Below are 18,847 nucleotides of genomic sequence, written 5' to 3' on the forward strand. Positions count from 1 at the left end.
ATTAGATACTTATCGGGGAATATGTAATGCCAGAGTAATGACACTACTATAAAGCACCACTATGAAGGTAATGGCATTGGTAAAGCGTTACTAACCGCAAAAAATTTTTTTGTTTACAAAATGGTTGTGGTGGTGTTTACAAAATGAAAGTAATCTCCCCACCTCTGCAACTAACCATCAACCAATGGGCACCCTGGTTGAGAAATGCATACTTCATGAAAATTATGAAAACAGAATCATATTGACTGCCAAATTATTATTATTGTCATCATCATGCATGCAGCTCATGCAGGCAGAACAGTACCCTAAAGACGCTGAACAACGCTGAAGGCTGAAGCTAGCGGCGGCGGCGGCAAACATGACGCGTCCTGGAGCTTACTACTACAGGCGCTACGTGTCGCAGCAGTGCTGCAGGAAAAGGAAGGAAAGAAGGATTCTCTGGGTGATGGGAGTTCACACGATTGATTTGCGTGCACACGGCGGTGCCGTGTCGTCCGTGTATAACGATGTTTCATCTGTGTTTAGCTATGCTGTTGATGGTTTTTCACGTAAAATGTGTTAGAATAGAGCCATGATCCCCAATTTCCGAATTCGTCGTGTCTACCCGTATCTCGGAGCTGAGATGCACACAGCAGGTCATCAGCCATGTTTACCTGAAAAGGATATTCGATGACAAGATATGATGAAGCCTTGAGTCCCCTGAGGGTCATTGCTCTGGAAAAATGCCCAAATGCAAGTCGAAGACGAGGTTCATACCTGCAACATGTGCATGGACGTTGCTTCTCGCTGCTACCACACTCTATTTTGTTTTTCCGTGAGTATGACTACGATAGGTTAAGCCTAACCTCAATAAATGACAGTTAAAATGAGAAAAAAACACCAAGCAATTGGGTGACCACCTGTGCATAAAGTTTATTACACACACAGAATGACACATTGCTGTTGCGAAAGAGATTAAAGAAGAAAGCTGTGCCGCTGGTTGATCTGAACTGTAAGAACATGGATGCATGAACACGACCTACCCACACATTTATTTGCCGTTTTAATTGCGTCGAAATTGAACATAACGGGTCGTAACGAAAGGAACACCAGCATTATGGAGGGGCCATGACTCAAGCGGAACACAGACCCGGAGGTGCAATGTCAGCATCTGTACGCATGCACTGTCATGATGTGTTCCGAAGATGTCTTCAGTAATCGTTCCGGCGTACCCAGAGTTCAGTTGTAACGTATGCAGTTCAAATACTGCGCACAGCGGAAAAAAAGTCTTTATATAACAGATAGAATGAGCATGTAATCACACCTCAACGTTCAGGTGACAGCACCTCAAATTTTTACCATGTCACTTTTTCGTTGTCGCATAGTGTAGCCTCATAACCACACGAGGACGTTCAGAATGCATACTGTCTTTGTTATCGTATGTCAGATTGTATTGTGCTGTATCAGCATCCACTACTCGCATCTTCAGAAATAGACGAGTAACTGGCATCTTACCTTCTATTGTGATACGTGATACGACGTACAACTTGCTGTGGGCATAGTCAGGAGGGTGTCTAAATTTCAAACCATAGAAGGTTGATAAGACTAGCACATGGATATTTTAATGGCGCAACTTAGCCTAGTGAGAACCCAGTTGTTTTTTTTTGTATAAATTGTACGTTAATAACTGCATATTAATAAAGGCGTTGTTAATAAAGGCGAAGGAGAACGGCTAACTGAAGCGCTGTGTATAATAATTTAAATAAAGTTGTTATTGTTAACACTCTGGTTCCTAAACAAATATTCTTCCGTTGATTTGGTAACACATAGTTTTGTTCACGTTTATGAAAAATATGCTGCTGTCCCGCTAGAGTGCGGATAGCACAGTGGAGTTCTGGGTTTAACCCGTTTTGGCAAAAATAATCAGTCAGCGAAGCTTATCAGATCTTGTCGAATCGAACGTGAGACATACACGAATAGAAGCAGTAACAGTAACCGCTGGATACTTTGAAATGATATGTGCATCTAACAAAGGCTTTTCCTTCTTTTGTAGGTGTCCAGAATTGGCAAGCAAATATCATTTCAGCATACCTATAGTGCAGGGCGTCATCACTTTCTTTGTTCTTGTCAACTTCTCATTAGCAACATTTATGGACCCGGGAATTATCCCAAAGGGTAAGCCACTGGACGTTTACATGTATACAAATTAGAACACTGCACAGGCTCGGGCTTACCCGGACCGGAAATATACATTTATTGAAAGGAAATGCTGGCACTGAAGTATTGGTGAAGACTGAATTCTCTTTCTTGCTGCATGTTTCTCAGATAAGCCTTACAAAGAGAAGGATGACGACTTTCGGTTCCCACTTTACAAGAATGCGGAGATCAACGGCATCACCGTGCGGATGAAGTGGTGTACGACGTGCCAATTTTACCGTCCCCCTCGTTGTTCACATTGCAGTGTTTGCAACAGCTGTATTGAGGTAGGCGTACTTATTGATATATAAATGTGACAGGTTTATTGTTGCGTTTACAAAACCTAGCTGGTTTTCATGCAATGCATAACAATTATTGGCTATTGGAAGCTATTGGCTAGCCACATATGGAACACCTGTTTCTTTCTTATGTGCAAACTGTTTGCAGGAGGTTCAAGAGCGAAGCCTTCTTTAACATATGTACAAGCTTTCATGTTTGTTAAATTTTCATTTGGGTTAGGTCTTACAGCATCTGTAGCTAGCATAACGTAGAAGATTGGGCTTGTCAGTATGTCGTGATGTACCTTGAAAAGCGCGAGACAGAAAGGACAACGCTTGTCCACCTTATACTTTCTGTCAATGTCTAGTAGTTCTGTGCTTCAAGTTGCATCTAGTTAGTAATTTCATCTCTGTAATAACACACAGCATCTGTTAATGAAGGTCATTAGTAGTGAAGGGGTAATGTTGTGTTCATGTCTAAGTTTGCTTGTGTTCCATTGATATCGGTAAACCAGTGTAATGTGAACGACCATACTCACCCAGTACGGATGATCCTCTCTATAATGAAGTAGAATGGTCTTTAGTGTGCCGTATTTGAGATTGCTATATTGATATTTCAAAGCAGGCAATCATTTTTTACTGTGCATCCTGTCTCTGTTAATCTCATCTATCCATGAAAAGGAGTAAAATGCGAGAAGGCCTTAGGTATTAAATGAGAATAGGTGCCTAATAGGTATTAGAGAAAATTAGAATCGTTGCAGTGCTGTGCACAAGCTGCCATAAATGTTGCTCCTCCGCAGAATCTTGGAGGTCCAGGGTAGGCGATAGCTTTGACGCTCTATTTAAAGATTCAGCAAGAAGGAGTCATTATCACATATACTGTACTTTATGGTTCCTGTGGAAAAATTCATAGTTTTTGGCTATCATGAATGAATAGCCAATGTTAACAGTATCGCATGAAACTGACTCTGACTGTAAAAGAGGGTTACTTGCAAGATTTTTGAAGATGCACTCGTTAATAATTTCATGTTATTGTCTTACTCACCAGTGACTGGACTCTTTTCTTCCAGACATTTGATCATCACTGTCCTTGGGTGAACAACTGCATAGGGCGAAGGAATTACAGATATTTCTTTCTCTTTTTAATATTCCTGAGCACACACATGATCACCATTTTTGCTTTCTGCCTGATTTACATCATGGACAATGGTCAGCGACTCAACACTCATCCTTCTATCATTACGTATCCTTTTTACCCGGTCTGTCATTCGGACCAAAGTTCTCAAAGTGTTATTTCGCGGTCTCAGGTTGCAGTAAACTTCCCGAAGTTCATATGTCCACAAGCCACAAAGTCCACCACATGCTATGGTTGTGCGCTGGGCAAATTGAGGATAAGGGGTTGGAGTGGTATTCCTACATCTGAAATACAGGGTTAAAAAGGGGGGTTCTTATTGATTAATTTTATATCTTTCTGTTGTGCAATCCGGCCGCAGTTAAAAGTGCATGTATATTGGTCAAGCACGCATACTTCAAGATTTATCGTGACAGACACTGACGAAATATAATGTATTCACGAGGTGGGTGTCGAGGGAATAGCACACACCCCTTGCATGAAAATTCATTGCAAGACTTCTCACGCCGAATGCAAGAGAATGTGTTTTTAGCATAAACAGTTGCCCATTGTTCAACGTGTCTACTACCTTGGTTTTCACCAAAGCTATCGTTCTGTTATATGTTCAGCTGTGTGCTGCGATCGTCAGTGTGAATGTCAGTTTATGGTAATCAAAATGGTTCCATCGAAACTCAACATTACTCGTTTTCAGAAAGGTTCTCAGCAACGAAACGAATGTTTTCCCAACAATGCTACATGTTGTAGTAACATCAAGTGCACCTTACATACTTTGTTATGCTCAAATAATGTTTACGTCGGGCATGAGGTCAAAATTGTTGCTACGGAACAGTGTTTGTGATGCATGATACGAAGTAATACGTGATTGGAATGCGAGGAGGAATCGGGGGTGGGGGTTTAACCCGAACTGGTCCTAAATTGATTCCGGAGGAATCAGGTTTAACCCTAAAAACAACAAGGTAGTGATTTGGGCTTGTTGGTACATACTGCTAATGAAGCGCAAAAAAACAGGGACCTAGACGAGGGAAGACAACACAGGCACACTTCCAACAGTTCAATGAAAGAAAAGAAAAAAAAAATACACACACACCACTTCCCTAACCCTAAAAAGTCAGACCCTATGAGTGTGAAGTGTATGAAACTACCGTGCCATCAAATCAGACTCCTTGACATTCTGCTTTAGCATGGCCATCATAGTCATCTGTATTCTACTCTTCATCCCCATCTTGGGCCTCACTGGGTTTCACATAGTTCTAGTCTCCCGTGGGCGAACTACTAACGAACAGGTGGGTAGGTGTTCGATACAGAGAGTAGAAAAAGAGGAGTGGATGTTGTAGTTTGAAGGGTAGGAGCTACTAGCCTGATAACTAGCCGTGGGCATCCGAAAAATCACCTTTATTTTGAATCTTTACGAGATATTACTTTCACGCATAAGAGACTTCTTCACGAGCCTCTACTATCCAGCCACAGGTACACCTTCATTTCTGAAGGAGAACAATATTGTCCAGCATAATGTTTATATGCATAACATCCCAGCTTGTGAATTCATGAGTTTGTGGAAGGAAGGAATTGGCAAGAGATGGCAAACGTAACAGAACTAACATGTTTCTCGTTCATTCTGTGAACGGACCCTGCTTTCAGATCACAAAATCAAGTCCCCACGAGTATGTTTAGAATCGCTTGATTTGGAAGGCTCGTAAAAAAATATATAAGAACACGTTTACGGTTTCTTCGGAGTTGGTTGGAGTTGGACATGGCTGTCAAATTTAAGTTCCATTTGTGTGTCCCGTTTCAGGTGACTGGGAAGTTCAGGGGAGGATATAATCCTTTTTCCAGAGGTTGTTGGAGCAATGTCTGCTACACACTATGTGGGCCGCAGTATCCGAGGTAAATTTAGCCTCCTGAACTGAAAAATTTATCTGACGACCTCTCGTTTTGTGCCAAATACGTATGTCCAAAATCTGTTCATCCCTGCAACTGCAGCTATGCTGGCCGCAGGAAGAAGGCAAAAGCAATTGCTTCTCCTTCGTGCAACGCGATGAAGAAAGAGGAAAACCAAGTGAAGGTTTACACTGACAACCACACTTCAGGTCTCCGCAGTCCCATGAACAACGCTTACAACAAGGTGGGCACTTCCTTGTAGTATTTGGTCATATAACTGTGCAGAAGCTAGCTTACTGTGGTCACGTAATTAATTTACGCAATTGGTACGAATGTTTGTATTCCCTAGTACTCGTCCCCTTTTCATGCGGGGAGGGAATATGTTTATCCCTTTTCATGCTTTGAGCATGGAAGCTGTGTTGAATGCATGTCTTACTGTGTGCTCTACTGGTTATGTATGCAAGACACTTCTTTGTCTCCGATGGGTAATTCTTACTGAAAGCTTTACTGTTTCGGGAGTGATGTTCATGTAGAAAACCAAACCATCGCCATCCATTTTTTGAAAGTGGCACCTACTTTGAACCTCGGGAACCTTTCCACTTTGTGCCTGCGGGCTTGCACTTGACTGATGCAATCAAATGTAGTGGCAATGACACGCCACGTAATTTTTCACAAAATTGAGGCGCTATAACCTCATTAAGACCGAAATGAGTAGAGTACCGTAATTTCACGCATATAAGCCGCACTGCAGATATGCCGCAGAACCTGCTTTTTTAGGAACCTTTTGAAAATTTTCCGGCAGATAAGCCGCGGACAATATGCCGCTACACCCGACCTCGTTTTATCACGATGTCGTGTGTAAAGAACCCTTCCTGCAGGTCTTCCGACAAAGGAGACCGTAGAGACCGTAGGGGTCAGTCTACTCGAACGTGGAAGCGCCCGTTACGCATTGTTGGCTGGTGCAATTGGCAGGGCGGTGTTGTTCTGGAAAGCATGAGACACTGTCAGCCCTTTCGTTAGAACCGGGGTATGGGGAAAATACCGGAGAAAAATAGGCGCAGGGATAAGCCACAGAGCGCCCGTGAAAAAAGAAAAAAAAAAATCATGCATAAGCCGCGGCTAATGTGCGTGAAATTACGGTATGTTCTTAGGTTTAATAGGCATGATCTCTGGTATTGTAAGGCAGATCTTTACAGGACTTGCATGCCCTTGTACGAATTTTGCGTACGTCGGGTAATGTTTTAAGTAGTGAAGAAAATCTGTCACATTTGCATTCACTAGTGTATGGTCAGCACCCACCTGACACAAAACACATTCCAAACCTGAATATGTCTTTCTGTTATTCATAAAGAGGAAGACGTACTATTGTCTGATTGACTAAACACTTTCAGTAGAAACGCATTTTGGGATCATTCTGCACTGCATGTAACATATGTGCTTGTATTACTGTGTGTTTTTGTGTGCACAGAGGTCAAGGCGGGTCGCGGAAATTATATCTGAGAGCTTTTCAGTTTTGACTGTGGCAAAAGCACTTTGGGGAAGCCACAACATGCCTCTTATTTTCGTGGCTGGTTTATGAATTGCATACAATATATGTATGCACGTGCTTGTCACTTAATATCAGTATACACGTGCGACAAAAACCTTGAAATTTCGTGATGTGAATGAACTACAGAGAATTTCATCCCTGGCTGCAGTTTCGTGAAATATAATATATAAACAAATTAAGCATATATAAGCCTGCTACCCGCAGTGCAAGGAGGAAATTAGAAGCAGTCAAATAAAAACATTATTAGACCACATGAATGGTTCCCTCATGAAGGTGCTAAAGCATGCACCTCGAAGCAGAGCAGAAAATGGGAGAGAACACCATACAATGAAACTACATATTAAAAAAAAAGAAATTGGGATCCATTTTTGTGCACGGCAGTGACATTTTATCATTTATGCTTGACGTACGCCACCTGCCATTAAAAGCCAGTGAATTGCACACGTACAGAACTCGATACCACAAAATGCTGATTTGAAAGAGGTGCGGGACGTGACCCCACAAGGCTACGGCTAAAACTTGCGGTACGGACTGAGATAAAGCGGTTTTCTTTTTTATCGAACAAAAAAAGGGTAAGCAACTTGCCAGCACATCATACAACATTTTGGAGCCTTGGTTCGACATAGAAACCTCATTCCAATGCTCCCAGCAGGTTCATTTAGGCACGTCCGGTTGCACATACCGATGTGTCCCTAAAAAATCATTGGAGACTGAAGGATTCATGCTTCACCAAATTATTCTGATGTCATAGATAAGACAGATCTGACATTGCACAACAATGTAGTAGAATTGGAAATATGCATTGCACAGAAAATTTGCATCTTGGGCATTGCACCCATAAACGTGGTTGTCTGGTGCCTCGGACTCGAGATTGCTACTGCGGGAAAGCAGAGGACATACGAGGTCGTATTGTAACTTGCGATGGCATAATTTCGTATGTAGCTGAACGACTGTTCTGGAAGGTGCAGTAATTTATCCCCTTTTATGGCACCATGTGTAGGTTCACGCTGGTCTTGTACAGCACATTGTTGGCTTCTTCGGTTTGCTCTGTATACGAAATCTACTGTATTGATGAGACCCAATTTTGTTTGGCACATAAACTTGTTACCAACAGGTCTAATTGCATGCATAACACTGTTTGTGTTACACATATGGCATACCTGTGGTCCATAGCAGTACATCCTGTCTTGAACTGCAAGTTTTAGTTTCTCCTTAATCATGATGACCCAACCTGTCCGTTTGACTGACCTGTCTATTGGCGAATTCCACTGGTCGTCGTAGTGCAGAGAAAAACTTGAGTGAGTCCGCATGTTGCACTAGCTGTTTCTGTGCAACATGTGTTGAGTATAACACCGGTTTAGCTCTCGCTGCAACAAAAAATATCGGCTGTGTAGTCAGGAACACGAGGTCCATCCTGGTCTTCCATCTCTCTATACACTCATTTCATTGGCATTCCAAACAGCCAACCAAAATGCCTTCCAGGGAATCGCTAGATCGCTTAAGAGGGCTTGACAGCGAATAATGTTCACGTAGACCTTTAATAAGTCTGGTAGGTCTGTGCAGGCGCGATGGATGACGCAGGATGGATGGAGAACTTTGAAATAGTTTGTTCATTTTCTGTAGACACTCTCACCACCTAGCTTGTTCGTCTGGGCGCGTCAGTGTAAGCTGCATTGACACGATTTTTCTACACCGAATCCACACCGGTACACTACGCTGTGCTGCATGGAAACGGCCGGTGGAATTCGACCTGTCTATGGCTTGACAATGACCAACAAAAAGCGCAAGAATACGAATAATGGGCCATATTCTGCCATCTCACACTTCCCTTTTTTTATCTCTTTCCTTCTTCCCCTGGAAGATATATAATGTCACGCCTATCTGAGTGGAAGCTATATTTCAGGTCAGCATTACGTTGCGCGTTCCTAAGCATTGCAGATTTCTGCTTTGGCCTGACTGGTATAGCAGGTTAGGAGTTATGCTCATAGAGGCAGCATGCTCCCACGTGTAGTGTCTAGATGCATGTCTTGTTTTTTTTTTTTGTTTTTTTTTTTCAGCAGTTTTGTGAGCACTGTCAACGTCATCTAGATTGAGAAAGCCTGCTTACTCGTCGACATGACATAACAACTAAGAGTCAGCCAATCGGGATTCTGTCTTGAACGGCCGTAGCCAATCACAAACGTGCTCTCAGCGGTCGTAGCCATGGAGACGAGCCGCTGTCAGCCGCATGGGCAGCCACTGTAGTCTGCAAGTAGAGAGCGTCCCCGCGTATTAAATGGGAAAACAAAATAAAACGCAAAATGGTCCCATATTTTTCTCAAGAGTGGTTTTCCGGAAAGAGTGTTGGCACTTCTAGTCTACAGGTTCAAACTTGCGAAGTTCTTGAATTTGCAGAATGGTGAATCGCGGTAGCAGACAAACTCTGACTTTAAGCGTCTGCTTAGCGAAGGTGAGAGAGGAGACATTAAGCAGGCCTTTTGTATCTAGGTGGCGTTAGCGCTGGCATATGCCTCCCTTCCCTTCCATTTGCTCCGTTGCTCTTGGCACTAAAATGCTGCTCGTTGTGCTCTGTAAAAAGCCTGCCGCTGCGCAAAATACGAAGCAAAAAAAAAAGTCCATGGTGAGTTGTTGTTGGCAGCCTTGACCAACATTCACCATAGATGTACTGTGTGGGACAGAGTTGTCAGAAATCTTCAGCTTGTGGCAGAGCGGTCCCCTACTGGCGGTGTCGCGCATGATGCAACTATACCAATCATGTCGCTGAGTGGTGGCCACGCGTCGCCACCTGTCAGGAGAGATCATCATCAGATACTTTGACGTCGTCTGCTGGCGATGCCTTGCGGAGCGTGGCCTCCCCTCGGAGAGACGGTATACGTCAGGACAGTTTGTCTCTGTGCAAGCAAGACCCAGTGGAATTTAGAGAAACGGACAAAGTGTCTCTCTACTCACAAGGCAGCATTAAGCGGGTGTACGTAAATCATCATATGTCCACAGAAGAAACCACGTGCGCCTCAACCTTGAAATATTACCCGTTTGCATTGGGATATGGACCAATGAGGCCACGGCCAGTAGGGGAGAGAGGGAAACTAGGGAGCTGGCGCAGACAGGTGATGTACTTGCATTGCGCATTAGTAAACCATATACACTCGTGTATAATACACATTTCTTACTCAGAAACACCACAGCACTGTGGGGGTTGCGCTTGGGCGCCGCCAGGATTTTTTCCAAGGTGCGGGGGGGGGGGGGGTAAGGCTGGATTTTCGCGCCAGCAACTGCATTGCGTTTGCTCAGGAACCCTACGTTTCTGGGAGCCCGGACAGCACCCATGGGGATGCCTTCAGTACGCGGGGGAAAATTGGAACCCAACACTTGGGGTACACATAACTCACGTTTTATCCCTAAATATCCACTCCGATCTCTCCAGAATAGAACGTCACGATTCACCCACATCAAATTATCTTTCATTCTATCGAGCGTGGACAAAATACTCTTTAATGTCCGTCACATTCTTCGTTTATCACTCTGGTGCCAGGCACTCCTCGTTGAATGTGCGATGCGAGCGGGCACGATCCATTGGGTGGCGCTGCGAGAGACGATCCGGCCTTGCTACTAAATCGGTGCGTTTAATGTGCAGGGCACAAAAAGAGTACCAGCATTTCAGTGCTCAAGTTAGGGTGCATTCATATGCGAGTACCTACATACGGTAGTTCCTTCGTACCCGACGTTGCAGGCAGGGGATTGCTCGGCCATGGGCTGGCGATTCCAGACAACCATGTTCCACACAGTATACATGGAGCCTACAGTAGGCTATGTGAGTGCATGACTCGGGGGCAGGCTCCCTTTTGGGAATTGCAACCTTAGTGGAGCTGCTATTAATCAACATGTTGTAACTGCACGGGAACACGTTAAAGGGGCACTAAAATTCAAAAACAACTTGCTCTCAAATGAAAGTTTGTGTTTCAGTTGGTATAATGCGAGCAAAATTAGCTCACACAGTGCTGTCGTTTAGAAGAAAAATGCGATGAAAATAGAGCTGCCTTTGGCAGTAACGAATGGGATCCCCAGGAGGCAAAGATTGGCGGCATCCAATGAGACAGCAGGAGAAACTCGTGGGCATACCTATCGTGGGCGTGTGGATTTGGAACGGGTCTGATCGCAGTGTTCCGCACATGAGCGGCATGATGCGTACAGCTTTATTTTTTGATACCGACTCACTGAACCGTAGCCCACGACAGTTCTTGCGCGGACTAAAAACACTGGCATAAAGCACGTGACTAAAAACACGAGCTGAAACGATGCTCACTGCTTAGTGCTGAAGCGAGAAAGAGTGGAATAATTTTGATCGTAGCTCCGTAAAGCGTGAACCGCGTGGCCCGAAAAGCGTCCGAATTCTTTCCGAACCGAATTCGCGACCGAACTTTTTTCGGAGAACAGAATTCCGTGACGAATTCGGCCCGATCTGGGCGAGCAAGATTTCTCCTCCAAAATGGGAAACGACGCCAACCGAAAAAGAAGAAGCATCCAATGGTTATCCAGCCGGAAGGAGAACCATAGCAACGATAACGTAGCAATGGGGTTGTCTGTTGCCGTGTGTGCGACTTCTACCCCTATATGAATACAGGGGTTATCTCATTGACCTGGATGAAAGGCGATGAAGGCTGGTTGAAAGGCGATGTTCCCCGAGGCCAGAAGTCTTCGGCCAAAATTCGAGGTGCGTTTCGGTAGCATGCGGTGATGCGCAGAAAAAAGTTTGGTCCCGATTTCGGTTCGGACAGTTTTAGGACAGTTTTTTGTGCCATGCGGTTCACCCTTAACGAAATCAAAGTTTTGAATTGTGATAACGAGTACGAAGCTAACACGGCGTGTAACTTAATTTGAAGTCAACTTGTTTTTGCATTTTAGTGCCCCTTTAATGCTTACGGTACACTTTTTTTGTCATTGCTGCCAGCTGAGTAGTTGTGGTAGACGTGTAGCCAGCGAACAATTTTTGTGCCTTTGTAAAGATTTGAAACTGGATTTTTTTTAGCTTGTCAGTTTGGTTCCCCGAACCATTTCACATTGAGAGGGTGCTTTTTTCTCGCCTCAATTTTTTGACACAACATGTGCAACGAGGAAGAGTGCACACCAAAGCTTGTGCTACTATGGAATCTGTGTGTGTGTTGCAAGAACATGTAGTGTGTATCTAGCTAAAAACAAAAAGGAAGATCGTTGTAGCTCCTGGTGGTAAGTTTCCCTAGTTCCCCTAGAGAGACCTTATATAAAAGAGGGAATCTGGCTATTAATGGGACCTGCCTATACCGGGAGCTCCATACACTTTTTGAGGTGTCTCGCCGATCAGCAGCTGAAATAAAGTTTTGTATCATTTCGGGCTATCCAGAGTTATATGTCGCCCTTACTTACTGGATGCCACCATGTTGGGGAACTTGGATTTGATTGAAGCGGATTTTCCTAATAGTATATAAGAAAAAAAATATTTTGTGGCCACTTCTATCACTGCAGTCCGGGTGGAGAGAGGCATGTCGAGAAGACGCTCAATGTCAGGGCTGCTTGCTTGCAGAACTGATTGTTGCTACACAGACGGCTGTTCATATAATCTCTTCATTATGCAGCATAAGCAGATGGAATCAGAAATGGGAACAGCCATATATATAAAATTCATTAATACAATGCTAAATTTTAAGCATCACTGGCATCTTTCCTGCTGTTTTCTTGGGATGGCAATCTTCACTAAGCCCAACAAAAGCCTAATCAATTACAAAACTTTTTTTTTGTCTCTTAAATGATAGTGGAGTGAAAGCTGAAGCTGATTTTGCGAATAGTTACAAGAAGATATAGGTATACAGTGACCCCTCGTTATTATGATCATGGTCGTTCCCGAAAATTTTTGTCATAATGCGGAATTGTCATATTAATGGGGGGGGGATTTGCAGAGGTTTCGCTGCATCGTTCCCCAGGAGTAGGGTCGTAAAGCCCGTATGTCAGATTATCAGTGGTCATATTAACGAGGGTTCACTATATTCACAGAATCAAATTAAAGTAATTCACGAAAAATTTTTGTCACCAAATCCCCGCTTCTCCGTTCCAAGCTACAGCCCCGTGTTGGAGAAATTTTGGCGTCATTGCGGCTGCCACAGAAAACAGCAGCAAAATGAAAAGTGCTCAAGTTTGATCGATGGGGCCGAGCCTCTTCTTTTTTTTTGGCTCCTCCCAGTGGCCAGACTCCCTTTTAATACGTTACACTGAACAAAACTGAACTGTGGTGCCCTCTGTAGGTTAGGCAGTGCATTTTAAATGTAGGAACCCCGGAACTATATTTTAAGAGCAGCCTTGTCAGCAGGCAGGTGACAACCCCCATCGAGCAGTCCCAACGTATGCCATGTACCATCTGCGCTCTGCACAGATGACCCCGGGCCAGCCGGACGTGTCGGACCTGGATTCGTACGACGCCACTCAGTCACGTGACTGCGAACCCTCTCCTCCGATGCACCACGGCTCCAAGACAAACTTCTTCAACCCGAGCGGATACGACCCCCCTTCGCGGCCTTCCAACAGCATCCCTCTCCAGCCTGTCAGCGCCGCCACCAGGGCGCCCTGGCCGCCCCCTCACAGCCCGCGAACGCCCCCGCGGAGCCTGACGAGCCCCACGGTCGGGGGACGAGGCTCTCCCGCACGCCGTGCCTCGCCGGGGTCGCCGCTGTCACCCAACACTCCGCGCCGATGCCCCGTGCCGGCGCCGATGAGTCCGAGCCGCAAGTTTGCGTCCGAGAGCGAGCTCGACCAGGCCAACGGCAACCATCACCCCATGCCAGCGTGCCGAGCTCCGCAGTGGGACAGCCGTGTGCGTCCGGGTTCCAGGGGTGACATGCGGGGCTCCGGTCCCAGCACCCCGACGTCGTCGTGTCAGTACGTGGCGCCCGCAGCTGCTGGGAGGAGGCACAGCGGCAGTTGTTCGCCGCAGGCCGCGCAGGCCAAGCAGCAGGAGCCCGTGCCAGGCCGTGCGCTGGCCAGGAGGCCCATGTCGTTTGTGAAGGCCCTGGAGATGTCGGACTCACTGGATCGCAGGGCTGCTGCAGGCATGAGTGGCCGGCAGGAAAGACATACTGAACAGGGGACAGACCGGAAGAGCCTGTACGACATGAACTACGAGATTTCGGTGTAGCTCTTCGAGTGCGAGCTGCGGATGTTGGGGCATCCGCAGACGTTAGTGTGCCAGTGAGTGCGTGTGTGTGTATGCACGTTCACCACCAGTTTCTTTCTCCTGGACTAGTGTATTTTTAATGAGGGGAGGGGAGCTAGGGGTCTCTCGTTCATAGTTTGTGTGCTGCTGTTGATTGAGTTATTTATTAATGTACAGCCATAGTGTTCTTTTGCCTCTTACTAAGGTCGGTCTATCTAGGCGTTATATCACTGAGGGATCATCCCAAAGTAGGTCTCCCATGTGTGCACTCGGAAGCGTTAAAAAAAAAAAAAAGTTGATTGGATACATGATTTAAGATGCATGCTCAGACAGAATCTTGAATGAGCAGCGAAGAGCTTTGAGAGCAAGCTTGATGTACCTGCTGTCAATATGATAAAACTGATTTAAATGTAGATTACCATTCCATGTTTACGCGCTTGTCAGTTGTATGTACAGTGTGCAGGGCATTTTGTACTGCGCAGCAGTTATGTGCTGTGAAAGTTAATTTTTCTTCTCATGGCACTGACCTTAATTTTTGTTCCATATTTTTGAGCAGCAGGAACTGTGATCACGCAGGATTGCATACTTTTACACAATTTCCACCAACAAAAACTCCATGCCAGTTACACAAGCACCTTTCAGTTAGTGGGTATGTCATAATAATAACATTACAAATTGTTGAAAGTTGCACATTTAGCTCTGGAGCATTTCATTTGGATGCCATGTTAATTGCTGCCTGTTGTTAGAATCACATCCAAGTTCATTGGCGTACTGCATTTTTGCATAATATATCCCCATTACGAAATAACCCATCACAATTTCATGTTGGAACCTGTAGCAGCAGTAAAAGATCGAATTTTATTGTGGTTTTATCGCTACTTATTTAATTGACAAGTTTGTTCTATGCATGTGCATTCTCACACATTTCCAGCGAAAAACAGAAACTGCCTGTGTGATGACAGTGCAGTGCAGAATACACCGTCACACACAGTTTGCCCTTCGTAGCAGAACGGGCTTTAGCGGGTTTAACCCTAAAGCACGAGTCTCTAAATGTAAACAGCCACATTACCCCAGAATGATGTCGCCTATGACTAGAGCCTGAAGTTTTTGGAAAATATTTTCCTCTAAATTTGGGTGATAAAAACCGGTAACTAAACATGTGCTCTAAATTCATATGAATTAGGGTGAAAGAACTCCCAGTATGCTAAATTCGGGGAGAAATCTGGCTCAGTTACTCAAACTAACTGTACTATTCTGGTACAAATGGTGATGTAAGGTCTAACTGCATTTGCTGCCAAACAAGTTAATGTGCATTCCTACAGACGTCTCATTGAGGACAATTTGCTGGGTAAAAATCAGGGGGTTTCACCCTAGAGAGGCAACCTCCAATTCGGGGGTATAAATTCGGCAAAGAATCGGGTTAAACCCAAAAGCTTCAGGCTCTATGGTGTGTGACCACGACAAGACAGTTAGTATTTTGCCGCAGGCGACGCGTTGCAATTAGTTACAAAAATGGCAGGTTTAGAGCTTCTCTGTTATTGGCTTGTGTGTAGACCATGCATGGCTTGCAGGAGGACTCTCCATGGTCATTACCGAGTGTCCACCAGTGTAACCGACAGACCAAAGAGCACTACAGCATTTCCCTTTTACTATGGCACGTAAAGGGAAAATGACTGAAGAATGTATTGCGCTTCTTGGTAAGATAGCATGGAGAAGCGACCAGAAGCAACAAGACACACTCAAACGAAGTCGCAGCGACTTGAAAGCAGGCCGGTAGCAGATTCATTTGTGTCCGTCTCATTGTATCTGGTTGCTTCTACGTGTAAAGTGAATGGAGGTGGAAAGGGGAGGAAAGGGAACAGAGGGTAAGGAAAGTCCTTACCCTTCGTAGTCTTAGGTTATTGTGTGAATAAAATCACTGTGATACTTCCTTCTGGGGTAAGGTGTCACATCCAGACGATACATGCAGCACTGGAGGGCAGTGCAGAGGCTTCCCAACATCAAAAATTGTAATCAAAGATGATGATTATTATTTATTTATTCCATCAAAGGGCCTTGCAGACCTGACTGCACTGAAGAGGAAGTCCAAGCATGCCCACATGGCTAAGACAAATTTTAACAGTCGTTCCGAACTTATCCAATCCAATTTAGGTGGGGTAGGCAAAACTGGGAGTAGCTGTACTATAGCTGAGCTTACACTCTTAAAACACTTCTTCACCACATAGCACAACATAGAATTTCACCACATAGCATGGTGAAGACCAACCATTGCACAGAATACCGTTATCACTCCTAATTTGTGGAAAGCGCAGAATATACGTCTTTTTGTGTCATTTAACATAGCTGCACAAGTATCATGAAAAGGGGTATGCCTCCAGTTTTTAACCAATCAGGGCAGTATGATGTTGTTTGGGATGTTGGTAGGCTAAGAACGTGCTATTCAGTTCTGTTTTAAGAGCAAACAGTATGATGAGTAATATCAGGTTTAATCTGGGATGGTGGTTGTAGGTACACAAAAATTGCGTAGGTAATGTATTTGTTTTTAATCACATGAGCTGTTATTGCTTTTTTTTTTTACAGTGTCTGAGTTAGTGGTAAGTAACAAAATTAGGGGAATTACTAACCCTCGTTCCAGGAAAACACGACAGGCTTGTGTGTTTGTCTGGGGGGAATGAGAGAAGCGTTTATTGACTATATTACAGCGATGCCATAAGATCAAAACAGATGTGTATAGCGAGGATCATCAGTGCGCTTAATGGACCCATCAGACAATAGCCGCGTTTACATGAACTCTGCAGGAGCAGGTCGAGTTGACTCTGCGTCGAGTCAGCCCGACAGCAGGAGGTGGGTTGACTCGCTCGACGCTGTACAGCTGTGCTGGAATGACTCGACTCGACGCGGGGTGTTGCTGCGGTGGCCTCACGGGGCAAATTCATGTAAACAGCGACACGCTCTGTCCAGTTCATGTAAACGTGGATAATGACATTTTATGTCATAAGTACTTTTTGAGCTATAATTAGAGGTGTGCAAATATTCAATATTTTAAATACGAATAGAATATTTTCTATGTTTGGTTTATATTCAGATATGAAAATCTTATATTTGAACTTTTCAAATATTCAGACGTTTTCGAGTATTATACCCGCTTACTATCAAGATGTTGCGGGTTGAATCAGTACGTTGCGGTAACAGCGGCAAACATGAATCTTGCAACGGCTACAAAGTGATGCAAGGAGCTTTCGAGGTTGCATTCATCTGCGAATGCCACTGCAAGTGTTCAGTGTCAAAAATGTGAAATCCATGAAGGATTTTTGAGGCGCAAGTTGTTTTACGGTTTTCAGTTTGCCTCATGAGAATAGCACACTGTTTCATTGTAAAAATAATTTTACCGTACATGTGCACATAAGCCTGAATGCCGTGTGTGAAGCCAATACATTAATTCATGTACTATTCCATATTAGCTTCTTTAAGTGCGTGTCCTGGTGAATTTTCCCAATGATCAGCACCACATGACTATGACCATGCTTGCTTTTTGGGCTTAATTGTTGCAGGTTAGTACTATTACAAGGCTTTATCCTCTGTTGTGGTACTCCATTCAGTATTCGAAGGGCAATAGTATCTGAGATATTCGTATTTGAAAGTTTCAATATTCGCACATCTCAAGTACGTATATAATGCAGGGCCACTTCAATAGTTTGATTACATGAGTGTGGAAGACCACATCTTTGCTGTGGATTATTGCTGTGTTGGATTGAATCATTGGTAGCTCAGATACAACATTTCTCTCCTTGTGCAGTAATCTTGTTTCACAAAATTGCCTATTTAGCTGACGGAGGTGAATTATGTGTTACCTCACCGCATACCAATTCTCTGTCGCTGGTAGATAGTGGCAGCCATTTCAGCCATTAATATTGAAAACGGATGAGTCTACCTATTGCACAGGAATGTTCAGTTGTCGTTACTTAAGGGTTGTGGATATTTCGAACAAAAGTGAAGGCAGACCTTTTCAGTGACTCCGGAATATGCAGTGGGCATGCTGCATGGATGCCAGCACATTTTCTGCAAAACTGAACAATACCTCAGGCAGCTGAAATTGATCAAAGCTCAGTTAGGATACACGATACCAGATATTTCTCCCATCATTCTCCCTAGTGGAACTTTAAGCCTCGTCCATGGTATTGATGTTTGGTCGACTTCTCCACACAGTGAGCGTCACAGATCGACCTATGTTCTTTCCTGTGTGTGTATGTCTGTTGAAAGGGGACAGCAAACTGCGTGCAGTTTGTTTCCATACAGTATGTTTTCGACTCTAGGTTAGTTACATGGAGCATGTGTGAAGCACGCTTGGTTAAGGAGAAATACTGGCACACAGTGTTGTTAAATAAAGAGGTTTACCAAGGGAGTCTCATCGCTTGATGGGTGCAATATTTTGGGTGCACGCTTGCTTTATGTCTGCCATATAAGTCATAAAGTAATATGGTTCTATGATGTCTGCCAAACGGTTGCCTCCCTATGCTCGACGTGACTTAGTAAAGTTGGGGGAAAGTTTCGAAACTATCCCGCTATTGCTGTGAAAGACTGAAACGACTACACCAGCCAGTTATTAACCATATTGGTTAATCTCCATCGTGTTCACAGCATACAGATTAACTGACAAG

The 18,847-nt window shown here is 44.3% G+C and overlaps 1 protein-coding gene across 4 annotated transcripts; it reads left to right on the forward strand.

The window, feature by feature from the left end:
• Positions 1-413: 413 nt before the first annotated feature.
• LOC135370769 (palmitoyltransferase ZDHHC8-like) lies at positions 414-15,050 on the forward strand. Of its 4 annotated transcripts, none has more exons than XM_064604591.1 (8): positions 414-814; positions 2,033-2,154; positions 2,305-2,462; positions 3,524-3,696; positions 4,766-4,868; positions 5,378-5,469; positions 5,581-5,707; positions 13,347-15,050. In XM_064604591.1, the coding sequence occupies exons 1-8, from the start codon at positions 723-725 to the stop codon at positions 14,169-14,171; spliced, it is 1,692 nt and encodes a 563-aa protein (XP_064460661.1). In that variant the 5' UTR covers positions 414-722; the 3' UTR covers positions 14,172-15,050. The 4 variants fall into 4 exon arrangements, with proteins under 4 accessions (XP_064460661.1, XP_064460659.1, XP_064460662.1 ...); XM_064604589.1 differs by having other exon boundaries at positions 416-814; positions 5,566-5,707; XM_064604592.1 differs by having other exon boundaries at positions 417-814; positions 5,566-5,707; positions 13,413-15,050.
• The last annotated feature ends 3,797 nt before the right edge of the window (positions 15,051-18,847 follow it).

Source organism: Ornithodoros turicata, chromosome 10 (genome assembly GCF_037126465.1).
Source record: "Ornithodoros turicata isolate Travis chromosome 10, ASM3712646v1, whole genome shotgun sequence".
NCBI classification, from domain to species: domain Eukaryota; kingdom Metazoa; phylum Arthropoda; class Arachnida; order Ixodida; family Argasidae; genus Ornithodoros; species Ornithodoros turicata.

Excerpts from the sequence above, each read along its gene's own strand:
- LOC135370769 (XM_064604589.1), top strand. The coding sequence starts at position 723 with ATGCCCAAATGCAAGTCGAAGACGAGGTTCATACCTGCAACATGTGCA. Across the intron at positions 3,697-4,765 it reads ACTCATCCTTCTATCATTAC|CATGGCCATCATAGTCATCT; the intron begins GTATCCTTTTTA and ends ATTCTGCTTTAG. Across the intron at positions 5,708-13,346 it reads TGAACAACGCTTACAACAAG|CAGGCAGGTGACAACCCCCA; the intron begins GTGGGCACTTCC and ends CAGCCTTGTCAG.